Source organism: Triturus cristatus, chromosome 2_1 (assembly GCF_964204655.1).
Source record: "Triturus cristatus chromosome 2_1, aTriCri1.1, whole genome shotgun sequence".
In the NCBI taxonomy this organism is placed as follows: Eukaryota; Metazoa; Chordata; class Amphibia; order Caudata; family Salamandridae; genus Triturus; species Triturus cristatus.
This window is the reverse complement of record NC_140581.1, coordinates 498,942,762-498,956,254: the sequence shown is the minus strand read 5'-3', so window position 1 is coordinate 498,956,254 and position 13,493 is coordinate 498,942,762. Positions and strand designations below refer to the sequence as shown.

The window sequence follows — 13,493 nt, the reverse complement described above, 5'->3', positions numbered from 1 at the left end:
GGGGGGGGGGGGGTGTTGAATTACACAGGGAGGAGGTGAATGCCGAGCTGCTGCTGTGCTTCCCGAGATGGGTCTGCCTGCCATGTGCGTACATCCTTTTTATCTCCCATGACGCACTTTAAAGTAGTTATCATGAGCTTCAATGTGCGGGGTCTTAATTCACCTGCGAAATGGAGTGCGCTCCTTGCCTTGTTGAAGGAAGCCAAGTGCGATATCTGCCTCCTACAAGAGACCCACCTCGTGCGGGCGGATTGGAAACTGCTTCAATACCCCTGGTTTGATCTACAATATTTCTCGGCGGGAGCGGCTAAGGCGGATGCGATTCTGTTCGCCCCCCACTTTCAGGGGAAGGTGGTGGGAACGCATACAGAGGTTGCAGGCCGCCTCTTGGCACTGCTGGTATTGCTGGGAGAGAGGATCCACACAATTGACTCAGTCTATAGTCCTAATGAGCACCAGGAGACCTTCCTACGGGAGGCTCTCAGTTCGATTCAGGAATCTCCTGATGAAGATCTGGTCATTGGAGGGGATTTTAATATAATCCCGGACGCAGAGTTGGACAGATCGACAGTGCGGATAGGTCATATGGGCTCGATCTCTGACATGCTGCTTCAGAGACTACATGAGGCGGGCCTCACCGATGCCTGGCGCCACCGCTTCCCGACTGCTCGGGAGTACACGGCCTTCTCAGCGGCCCATCAAACGTATGCCCGCGTTGACCTTTTTTGGACTTCTCCGAGGGTTACAGCAGCAACAGGCAATGTTTCTATTGGGGTTGCCGCGCTTTCGGACCACTCCCCAGTCGTTTAAACACTGCATCTTCCGGTGGGCTCCCTGCAATAGGGTGCATGGCGCTTAAACCGCAAGTTACTCACATACGAAGCCAATATTGTGGACTTGCGGGGCGCAATCAAGACATATCTGGAGGTGAATGACGAAGGTTCAGTGGGGGATCGCTACACTTTGGGATGCCATGAAGGCCGTTGTCTGCGGCCGCTGCATTGCAATCGCGGCGGGCCTCAACAATGACCGCAGGGCGAAGAGAGGGGAGTTGGAGGCTCAGCTCCGGGTGCTTGAGGGGGGTACACCGACGCACGGGGGCAGCCCAACCCGTCGCTTACTCACACAAGTGAGGAAGCAATTGCGGGCATTGGATCTCGACTGCGCAGAATATGCTCTGCTCCACACCAGGCAGCGCTACTACGAAGTAGGGAATAAGGCAGGTAGGCTTCTTGCACACGCCTTGCGAGCTGGACACTGCGCACTGACAGGGACATTGCGGCTGCCTTTGAATCATTCTAGAAGGCTCTCTACTCGGCTGATACCCTAGATCCAGTGATGGCCAAAGCATATGCGCAAGCGGCACTGGTGACCCCGCTGGTAGCCCCAGTTGCAGCTAGCCTGGATGTGGACATAACTCCAGAGGAGGTCTTCCGGGCGATTCGGGGCCTTTCGGTTGGCAGGGAGCCGGGGTAGGACGGCCTCCCGGTTGATTTTTTATAAAACTTTAGCGTCGAATCTCGTTCCCCTCCTGGTGAAGTTGTTAAACGCTTTTAGCGATTCTAGGGAACTTACTCGGTCAATGTCAATGGCAGAGGTAGTGGTCATTCCCAAACCCGGAAAGGACCCCCGGGAGTGTGCTTCCTATCGCCCTTTCTCCCTGCTCAACGTGGACCTGAAAATCTTCACTAGTATTTTGGCTGCCAGGCCCGCTGCCCACATGCAGGGCATGGTGGACCCCGACCCATCGGGTTTCATCCCGGAGCGTAGTTGCGGAGATGGGACCCGTATACTTTGTCACTTACTAGACAAGACACAGAGGATCCAGACCCCGTTGTTGCTTCTTTCGGTGGACGCCGAAAAGGCTTTTGACCGGGTCCACTGACCTTACTTACAACAGGTTCTCTGTCGCTTTGGGCTGGGTGACATGTTCCGGAGATGGATGAATTGCTTACATCATAGTCCCCAAGCGCGTGTCCGGGTCAATGGGGTGGTCTCGTGTCCTTTCCGGGTGGGACGTGGCACGCGACAGGGTTTCCCCCTCTCCCCCATCCTTTTCGCGCTCTACATGGAGCCATTTGCCGAAAGAGTGCGGCAACTCCCCTCGGTCACTGGGATCCGGATGGGGGGCACGGAGCATAAGATTTGCCTATACGCAGACGACATACTCCTGTTTACAACCCACCCGGCGCTCTCTCTCCCCCCTCTGTTGACGGAGGTAGAGGCTTTCAATGCAGCATCCGGTTTTAAAATGAACTTGAAAAAGACCCAGGCTTTGAGTCTTAACCTCCCTGCGGCAGATCAGCTCCACCTCTCGCTTCATTTCCCATTCTGCTGGGCGGTTACGGATATTACTTATCTGGGGCTACGGATTTTCGCCACTGCGAAAGTGAATTATACAGAAGCTTTGCACAAATAGCGTCTCGAGCTAAATAGTTGGAAAAAACATGCCCTTTCCTGGTTGGGTAAGATTGCCGCCGTCAAGATGACTGTCCTACCCTGTCTGCTCTACATCATGCAGACGCTCCTGCTTGCCCCACCGCCTACGACACTGGCTCAAATGCAGCAACTCATTAACGGCTTCATCTGGGGAGGTAAGAAGCCACGTATGGTGCAACACCTTACCTACGTGCAGCAGGATGAGGGCGGTCTCGGTATCCCGCATCTTAGGCGCTACTATGAGGCGGCGCAACTCCGCTGGATGGTGGAGTGGTACCAGCTAGAGTCGGAAAAACATTGGTGTTTTATGGATAGAGGGGGAGGGGGGGGGGGGGGGGGGTCGCTGGAATCCACATACGGAAAGTGCCCTGGCTGCCTCGTCATCGGCCGTTGGGTGCTTATCTCTCCCCAATCCTGAGGGCCACTATGCAGGTATGGGTTAAGGTCCAAGAGAGGTGTCCGCTTTCCTCAACTGTCTCGCCTCTGACCCCCTTTATTGGGAACCCAGATTTTCCCCCTGCCCTTGCGGGCAACACCTACCTAAGATGGCTAGACGCCAACTGTAAACGAATAGGCGACCTCTTCGACGAACGGGGAATCCAGGATTTCCCCAGACTTGTGGCTCACTACGGGATCCCCAAGGACGTGCAATGGCAATACCTAGCGCTGCGCCATTGGGTCACACAGCCTCACATCCGTCGGCATGCTGGTCGGCTCCTCACAAAATTTGAAGTTTGGTATATCACCCACACGTCCAATAAACGCCTTCTGTCGGATATTTATGTCTTCCTGAACAGGGCAAGAACCCAGGCTAAATCCCCGGCACAGCGTAGGTGGGAGCTGGAATTAAGTCGTGAGTTTTCTCCCAAGGAGTGGGCGTATATCGTTCAGAGCCCGGGCATCCTCATGCAGCACTTCAGGGAAGGAGATGCTCCTCAAAACTGCACACTATTGGTATTGCACACCAGCAAGGATCGCCAAATGGAAGTCCCGTGGAGGCAATCCCTGTTGGCGCGACTGTGGGGGAGAGGGTACACTGACCCATATCCTATGTCACTGCCCTAAAATACAGACATTCTGGGACACCATTCTACCTCTAGTAGATCAAATATACACGAGACGGAACTCCCCCGTTTCCCTAGTTACGTTTTACTGGGGCTTCCCCACCCCCTCACGTATCCTCTCTGGTCATGCAGGGGTAGAGCAATCACCCTAGCACTAGCGGCAGCCAAGCAGGTCCTGTTGGCAAGGTGGGGCACGACTGATATCCCGACTAAACTTGAATGGCTACACAAAATGTGGGAAATTGTGGGGATGGAGCAGATTACAGCTGGCCTCAATCACACACTCCCTAAGTTTGACAAAACCTGGGGATCCACGGTGGCCTACTTACCGTCTGAATTTGTGGCGCTCACATGCCTGCAGTATCTACGGATCCTGCGACTCCCTACGACTCACATACAGGATCCGCAGCCACCCCCGAAGGTCACTCAACCCTAGTCCCTACCGCGCCCTGCCATATACCGGGAGCGGAACCATGTCCTTCCTTCTTCAGTCTCCTTGGATCTTTCTATGCATTTTCTCACGGTTTTCTCTTCTTCTAGCATAAAAGTTTCCTTTCGCAAATAATGTTCTCCGCCGGCCGGTGGTTGTAGGTGGGCGTAATGTTTATGATTGCAGCATACTCAATAAAAAAGATTTAAACCATAAAAACAAAGTAAATGTGATTTCTACAAGGACTTTGTTGACTAAGGCAAGTCTTCCCTGTTGAGTTTTTTTCAGGATAGACATGATCTCCATAGTTTGGTATACATCAAAATCTGTGGTCAATACTACCATCAAATATTATGTACATTTCTGTAACAGCAGAATAGCTGCTAAACTTGAATGCTGGTTGGAAAACCTCGCTCACGTTGGATTTCAGTCAATGAAGACCCAGGTGTTTCAAGCACTGACATTCAGGTGGGGGTTCATAGCTGCTTTTCGCCTCAGAATACTAATGCCTTGGTTCTTCAGCAGGAGACCAGAACAGAAAGTCATAAATGATTTTCTGCAGGACTAGGGATGTCGAACTCTGGTGCCCTCTCCAATCTCCTTTGTAACGATCTTTAACATTATACATTGGTAAATTCAGTTAGTTCAGGACAAGAGAGCCCCGATTTCCAACTCTGTTGAGGCTTTATAGAAATTTTGCAACCCATCTACTCAAGTTTACATATCTTGTCATATTTTAATCCATTAATTGAGGACAGTGCTATGTACTGGGCAAGAGACTCAGGACTACATGAAGAATGTGTGCTGTTTAAGAGATAGCATTAACTTCCATCTGAGCAACTTTGACCCCAGGAACAAACAGCTATAGATCAGTCTGAATTTTCTCGTATAGTTGACATGTGGACTATCCTCTCAACCCTACTTTGGTGGATGTAGTGCATCCCTTAATACTCCTTCTCATCCCTTGCAAAAAAAGCAAAACTCAAACGGCAGTTAACACCCGACTAGTACCACAGATCATTAAAGTAATTCTACCAAAAAGATCATGCCCGTTATTTGTCTTAAGAACATAAAGCAAGCCTTGACCTAAATAGGTTACTGGTGCCAGAAACTATGCTGTCAGTTTGTTACGTGAAGTTATTAATTCAATATCCCAGCTCATTCTCATGGGACCCTCAGATACTTAACTGCAGTCTGTTTCTTCCTTTGGGCTCTCCACTTGAGCAACAGCGTCAGCTAAACAATTCCATCTAACTGGTACATAGATTTTCCGACGCAAGAACTGTGTTATTTCTTTACCAGGAATCCTCAGACATGTAATAAGGCCGTTGACTAAGAGTGCTAACCACTTTGGGTGGTAATCTCCCAATCTCCTTTAGGAATAATAACATTTGACTGTAAGATTATTTTAAAGAAAGAAATAGAAATGACAAAGAATCATTATAGAATCCCACAGATGAGAACCCAACAAGGAACATTTTAAACATTGAGGTAAGAAGCAAATAAATATAAAATGTAGAAAACGAATTTGTAATTACCTTGAAAGAAGCCACTGCTTTATCGTAAGCCTTTATTAAAGCTGTATCATCCCAGATGTCAGAGTCATCACTCTAAGCAAAGAAAAAGCATACATTTTACAGCATTTTCACAAAAAAAAGCAAACTTTATTGAATCACATAGCACGCTACTGCTGGTTGCCTCAGCACCACCTGGAAATGATGGCTTGGTAAAACAAGCATTTGCAATACAATAGATCTCGCATTTACAAGAGTTTGAGCTATTGGCATTCTAAATGACAATGCCTTTTATTTATGTTTTGGTTTTTAAAACATAAATAAAAGGCATTGTCATTTACAATGCGAGACCTATTACATTGCAAATGCTTTTTTTTCAGGTGGCTGAGCATATTTTTTTTTGTAGAATATATATTTTTGTATTTTGCAATAATTGTAAACATTGACATAACTAACAACAGCATTGCACTTAGACCACAATCAACCACCCGTTTCTTCCTACATCCGGTTAGCCTCTGAGGGGTACAAATCATAATATAAACACAAATTATGTATAGGACCTTAGTGCACAACGTGGTAGGGCCGTCTTTCGCACCCCGTCCCCACACTCTCTTCCTGGGACCCGCGTGGTATCACTGCTCCGACACCTCAACTGCAGTAGATTGGGTATCTTCTTCAATCGGGCTCAGACCATAGTATCTCATCCAGCACCCCCATATTTTCTTAAACTTTTTGGGGCAGCCTCTACTTTTGTATATGACCCTTTCAGCAGCCATGTATAAATCAATACTCCCTTTCCATTCTTGTAGTGTAGGGGTCTCTTGCGCGCCCCAGCAACGAGCAATATCCCGCTTGGCCACCACCAGGCCCAATGCGCCAGTTGGGGTCTAGGGACATCTACCTCACCTGGGATACCGAACAGGATAAATCTACCATCCATTGGTAGGGAGATTCCCTGTATTACGTTCAGTTCAGTGATTGTCTGCAAATAGGTCTCTATTTGTAGACATTCCCAAAGCGCGTGAAGGAAATTGCCTGTGTCAGTATGACAGCGCAGACACTGAGGCGACTCTGCTCGTCCCATCTTGTGCAGTTTGTCTCTGTCATAGTAGGACCAGAGAAGGATTTGGAATTGAATGAGGCGGTGGCTGAGCATATGTGATCAGGTAAAACGTGGTTGCTCCTTGTAACCATTGCTGCATGCTGAACACTGTGGGGGCAGAAGCAAAATGTGACTAACACCTCAAGAGACCAATGGATGGAGAGAGTACGAACTGAAAGCTCGTGTATGTATATATTTTTTTTAGGGAGATTCTTTTTTGGGGGTGGAGGGCTGGCGTGAAAGCCAATGCTAATTCTAGTCCAAGTATCATAATTACAAAATGCTATTTCTTTTTCTCAGGGCAAGTACGTGCCTTTTGATTAGTGGAGGCAAGTGTAAATGTCACCACAGCTTCTCTTGGGAGGTCGTAATATTTGGCTCTTGAAGGGACAACATGCTTCTTTAGTACCCCAGACACCCGAGAGGGCCCCCACTATTACAGTGTTAGATCAGTTTAGTATCTTTCCAGGAGCTTTAAATCCCCTACTTGACTTGCCTGTTCTGTTCTATACTAAACATGTCAGATGGTCAGTGTTCACACAGATATAGAATGATGTTGTTGCATGAGCCTTGAGACTAGGCGCAGTCAATCAAACAGGGATTGGCTGTGGAGCGTTTGGAGTCAGAACTTTTCAGCTGAATGACATTAACTATTTCCACTTCTCACCCTGTGACAATAGCGCACGGCGGAGATCTATCTGAAAAAATGCATCAGGAAGACCAAGAAAAGCAACTATTATGACATCTATGTTGGAAATACTCTTTGGTTTCACCTTTGCTGTTCACGAGCGCGCCCTCATACCCACGTGCACATATACTCAAAGATCTGCATTTGAAATATAAAAATAAACACCGTCATTTTTTAATATAGCAGTCAATACAAGATGTCGAAGAATAAAAACAAATGCTAATATTGTCAAACTAAATGGTACTACTTTTCTCAAAGTCGGAATACAAAAAATCATGTCTAGGGTTCTAGGTCCGGACCAGGTGAACAGCCAGTCAGAAAGTGCTCTGCTGAAGGAGAACAAATGAACGAGCCATTTTAGCACATATTTATGTCCTCCAAGATCATTCAGAACTCTATGGTTAATCCAATACAGCTTTTCTATTTATTTACATTTATCATACATTTTGAGCCTGCAGGTTCAACATCTATTTCGACAAATGCCAGCTCATGCCTGCGGGTGTGAAGGAAAAGACACACAATTGATGGACGGAATGCAGGACAAATCAAAACATTCACCCCCAGTCAAGAGATCTGGGTTAAATCCATCATTCATTTGCTCACCATGCCACCCCAGTTTAGACCTGGCCATATGCAAATCAGTCTTGACCCTGTGCCTCATGGGAACAGTCCAGCCCGAACTGCCAAGCCAGGTCCTCCCTGGACCGGAAACAAGCATCCTAGGACCGGTTTCACCCCTCTTCAGCCAGGATAGCTTGAAAACCCGAAACCGGTCCTAGGATGCTTGGTTCCAGTCCAGGGAGAACCTGGCTTGGCAGTTCGGGCTGGACTGTTCCCATGAGGCACAGGGTCAAGACTGATTTGCATACGGCTAGGTTCAAACTGGAATGGCATGGTGAGCAAAAAAAGGAAGGATTTAGGCCCAGATCTCTGTACTGGGGTGAATGTATGACATTGTTCTGCATTCTGTCCATCAACTGTTTTTGCGGTGTGAAGAGCACTTTTCCACAGGAGGGTCAGTCACTGTGCACTGTTGAAGCAATTGCGACACACGCGCTTTAGCTTAAGATGTATAAAGCTTAATCGCAGGTGCAAGAAAAGTAAACCAGTAGAAAATAAATAGCGGCCACTCGCATTTTTCTCCCTATTGGTTTACTTTTGTTACAATGGCGGCACCCACGCTTAGTCTTTGAACATCTTAAGCTAAAGCGTGGGTGCTGTGATCGCTGCAAAATTAAAGAAATAGAAAAAATAATGCACATTTCTTATTTCTATTTCTTTACTTTTGAAGCAATGGTGGCACCCACGCTTTAGCTTGAGATGTTTAAAGCTTAGGCGCAGGTGCCACCATTGTATCTAAAGTAAATAAACAGAAAAAAAGGCTTTCGCGATCGGAGTAAAAAAAGAATTAAAAAAAAAGGAACTGCGGCGCAAAACCCACTAAAGAAATAGTGCTTACAGACTAAATTAACACAGACTGTGTAACAGAAGTAAAAAGGCAGTCCTCATGGGAGGTTACAAATGAGGACAAGGTGGTACTAAGGAGGCACTAACCAGCAGATTACCGAATCAGAAGACGGCATTTATAAAGGACAAAGACACAAGCCAATGAAAAATATGGGCAGAGAGTGGGCGGGGCAGCTATTCCATACTCCAATAAAGCATGGCTTGCAGAGCAGCACATGCGCTGCACAGGTTTGCCCTAAAAAACTTGCTACTATTAAAAAGCATAGAGTACTACTTCCTCTCAAACTATACACCAAGGCTATATGAAGGGCAACGGATAAAGTGACTCAATGTGCAATCACATTATCCTACAAACTGATTTTTATTCTGGCGAAAATGGCCCAGCCTTTCTTTCTCCAAAGTGCATAAGATAAGCATAAAAGAGTTTAGTAGCAGAAAACATGTTATTACTTTACTTGCACAACCAGGTTTGAAGCGCTACAAAAACAATTTTGGAATAATATAAAAGCAAATGCAATATATAATATCAGTATATATAGATACAGCTTCATAAAGTGTTGTAAACTTGGGTACATTGTGTTCAAGCAGCGCACATGCTCCCTGTGAGAAGAAAGCTGAAACAAGAAAGATAGAGAGGATTTTAGATGCAGCTTTAAAGCACCTTTGGTTTGAAGAGCACATTTAATTGCTTACGTTTCTGGGAGCAAAAACCTCTACAGGGCAAAACGATAGCACTGCACAAATCTTCGTATTCTTTCTCAGTGATGAGAATAATCTTGACAAATACAAGAGTCTTAAACTAAATTCCACCACTCACTAGGAAGGCAGTTTAAACGGACCATATGTATATAATTTGGCCATCAATCAAGATGGAAACAACAAACCATCAACAAGCGCAAGGAAAGCCATTAGGTGTTGCCTTTAAAAAGAAACTTACAAGCTACTAGCTTTGCCAAAGCTCGTTTTCACTGGAATAAAGAAACAAAAAAATCTAAATGGCCACCGGTGAGTCAACACAAGGGTAGGCATCAGAAGCCTCAGTGGAGAGGATGCCAAGATAGACAACCAGCCATTTTGGTGAACTTTAATTAAGATGACAGTTTGCTGGTAGAGATGTGAAGGAGTGCAAGCAGATGTGGTAGAGAACAAGGAAAGCCATATACTCCTGTGGAGAATAACTGAGCAATTAGAAAAGTTGTTCCTTCATGCCACCAATGGAAGTATACATTTCATCCAATCAAAGGGATGTTAAAAAAATTTATGCCCCAGGGATGGAACAAATAAAACAAGCATTGGCATAGACAATAGGTCTCGCCTTTGGGGCCTTATAAGTGTTTAGCCATGCAACACTTAATGTTGTTGCACCAAGGATATTGTGCTGGATAAGTAAACACTTACTTATAAGGTCCCAAAGGCGAGACCTATTGTCTATGCCAATGCTTGTTAATTTTTTTGGGAGCCAAGTTGCGTTGCAACAGGTCTGAAAGTTAAAAAAAAAAAAATTGACACCAGCGCAGACTATCCTACCGCTTTCCCCACACCTATCCTGCACCCTTTCCGGGTAAAGAGTGAGCAAGCCCGAGGGTGAAAAACAAAAAAAAGACTAACAGGACGACCGACCAAGGTCCAGCTCAACCAAAACACGTGTATTGTTAGTAATCAACAAATTGGTGCAAAAACACTTCCTGCATCCGTCGTCCGAAGGTGCAAAACAAGTCAAAACGTAGAACCAAAGATGGAAGGTGCACTCATTAAAATTAGATACTTTGAATCAAATAGTCCAAATAGTATTTCTTTCTTTTAATTCTGAAGATTTTAACACGAACAGGACACAGCCAACGCGTTTCGTTCCATGCAGGAACTTTGTCACGGCTTGCGTGTTATCGTTTGTATATAAATATATATGCAAATCAGGCCTTCGTGTAGTCACGATAAGGGTATATATCAAAAGTGATGATATGAACAGAGGATGTTAGATATTATCCTTCATAAGTAACGTCTGGTCTCAGCATGGTAGCTGTGAAGTATCAGCCCGAGGGTGCATAAAGTGGAGGGCTGGGGAGAGGGGGGAGGGACGAAAGCTCACAGGTTTCTCTTGCACAAGTGTGTGTTTTTTTTAAAACCAAATCAGGGTGTTGTAGTTTTCTTATTCCTAATATAAATCCAGGACTGCGAGTCCCAGAATGGAAAGGAAAATCAGGCCTGGATGAGCTAGAGAACTGGGAAACTTGAGCACTTTCCAAGGCTTTCACCCATCCCTTCTTGCTCATGAGCTGTGCCCTTAACTCAGGGTGACTACAGAGCATAGTAAACAGAAACGGCGCCTGGAGGGTGCAGGAAATGGAGAGTGAGGGAGAGGGTGTGAAGACGGGTGTGTAGACGGGGGGATGGGGATAGGAGCTTAGAACATTATGTGCCTTTGATGTCAGCCAGGAATTTACACTGGTTACACGTATGGCCTTTAACAGGAAAATAAATCAAGGTTTGCATGGCTTTTCTTTGTTTCCTGAAATGCCTCTGGGGGCAGGGGAGGGTGCCTGTAGTCAACCTCCAGAATACCAAGATAAGAGACCTCACCCCAAGAATATGCTGTTGGGGACTTCAGAGGGTTAAGCTAAGCCTCCACAAAATATCAAGCATTGGCGTCTCTGCGGTGGTGCCTCCGTCTTAATGAGGATTTGAACCCTTGAACTATGCAACTAACTGGCCTCTCTGGGCTCATTTCTAGGTATGAGAGGCGGACTCGTACTTCATGACCATTCTATTCTTGGCCACTCTAAGTATTACCTCTAAGAGTCGTCTGTCACAATCAACCACGCAAAGGCCAGACAATTATTTGACCAATTGAAACAAGCGAGAGCGCGTTTCAGGTATTTATTACGTGGAAAAATACGAGGACCAGCCAATCAGAGCGCATAAATAAATCATTCAAAACAAGGCACTACAAGATGCTACACTGCCGTTCTAGTGATGTCAGAGTCATAACAAACGTCAGATGGCACCGTGAACGGCATTGCTTTGTCGTATATTTCGAGCAAGCGTTCAAGAGCAGGGTAAGTTTGCGCGCCCGTGGAACCAAAATACAAACCAAGCATAAAGTGTTTTACATGAGAAGCACATCTTCTACACCAAAGTTTACCTTTCTGTCTCTGGGGGAGGTCAATCCCTGCGTGGGGTCAACTTCCTACGATTCTGGGCAAATCACTTAAACCAGCTACAAAAACAGAAAAACATGCCCTGAAGTGTAAAACCTCCGCCGCAGATTTAAAGCGCTTTAATGCTCTTGGGTTAAGTTCGTGCTATGAGGTATTGCCTACGAGTTAACGGGCGCAAGACAGCTTTCTGCTGGGGTCAATAAAACAATCCCAAAATGAAGACAGATTGAGCACTTGTGATCACGAAACTGATTAGTGCAGCAATTAAAGCATTTGATTAAACAAGCCGTCGTACGATAACACCTGTAGAACAGCGCTCCCCGTGAAGAACGGAGGGTCTGGCAGGGCAGACGCAAGTGGACAGCCACCCTGGCAATGGGAAAACAGAGTGTCTGTGTGCTACGAATGAGGGACGGGTATGTTGGGACAGGCGGGGGGAGAGGGGAGTCCAGTTCTGTGCCCCTCCATTGGCCCCATCCCGGATAAAACAGCACTGAGCAGGGGAATGACCCTCGCCGCCTGTCTGCGGAGGATCACAGCTCCGAGGGCGCCGAAGCACCCCAGACCTCTGGCTGCCTGCCCTGTAGCTGCACGTGGGGTAAGTAAAGCACGCGCACAGACCTGCATTATTCTTGGCCTGGGTCTGTTCTACGCTTCTCTACAGCAATATTCTAAAATCCAAGGCCGGGATTAACCTCCCAATCTAGGGCGGCACGCACACATGTCCCTTTCGACATTCTGTGTGACTTAATATCAGCCCAAATTTTGTTGTTTGGGGGTATATTTGGAGCGGAGGTAAAGTTCTGTGAGGAGACGGTGAGCTGCAGTGAGGGCGGACCGGGGTCCCAGCCACGCGAGTGAATAATGCACGGCTCAAGCTGGTCTGAGTTCCTGGCACACAGATGAGGGCACACACAACCTGAAGTAGATTTATGGTCAGCAGACGTATGGCTGGGCTGTCAGAGTCCGGTGGGGTGTGTGCAGTGTCCGAGCGTGATCTGTGTACAGGGTCCGGTGTGACCTGTCTGCAGTGCCAGAGTGTGATTTGTGCACAGCATCCTGGCAGGTCTGTGTGCAGCGTCCGGCGTCACAAAAACAGACAAGCGCTAAAAGACGAGTCATGCATGTACAGCGCTTACCTTACGGGAGCAAGCAGCGGCAGGCGCGATAATTGCTAACAGATGGTGCTGCTCCTCGCTCCCGCAGGGGAAATGCCATACATGCACAAGTACCAATAGGAAACAGTGCAAAACATGCACGAGTTTCAACAAAAGCCTGGAGCGGATTCCAAGAGGTCACTCCAAAGCAACACTTGCGCGCTGCGTAGACGAGACCTAAAAAGGAAAGGTAGAAGTGCAATTGAATCAAGAGCAGGGGTCTGATATAGACAAGAAAGCCATCCAATCACGCACACAAGAGACTGACCCAAAATGCCATTCAACATACTGTATTATTCACAATAGGCAATTTGAAATCTGACAGCTAAAGCGGTCTGTGATTAAAACATAATTAGCATTAGCAAAGCCAGTAGGTCTTGCCTATGTGAGATCGACTGGATTTGTCAATGCTTTTAGCCATGCTGTACAACAGGATTATATGATTATATAATACTTTAGGGATCGCAGGGTATTACC

At 46.7% G+C, this 13,493-nt stretch overlaps 1 protein-coding gene across 1 annotated transcript in view; it reads right to left on the bottom strand.

Annotated features, from left to right (window-relative positions):
• The window catches only part of SMN1 (survival of motor neuron 1, telomeric), a 225,211-nt gene that overhangs the window by 197,474 nt on the left and 14,244 nt on the right, over nucleotides 1–13,493 (bottom strand). The window contains exon 2 of the mRNA XM_085632361.1: nucleotides 5,472–5,543. Within this exon, the coding sequence (XP_085488487.1) occupies nucleotides 5,472–5,543 (72 nt within the window). The remainder of the gene's footprint in view (nucleotides 1–5,471; nucleotides 5,544–13,493) is intronic.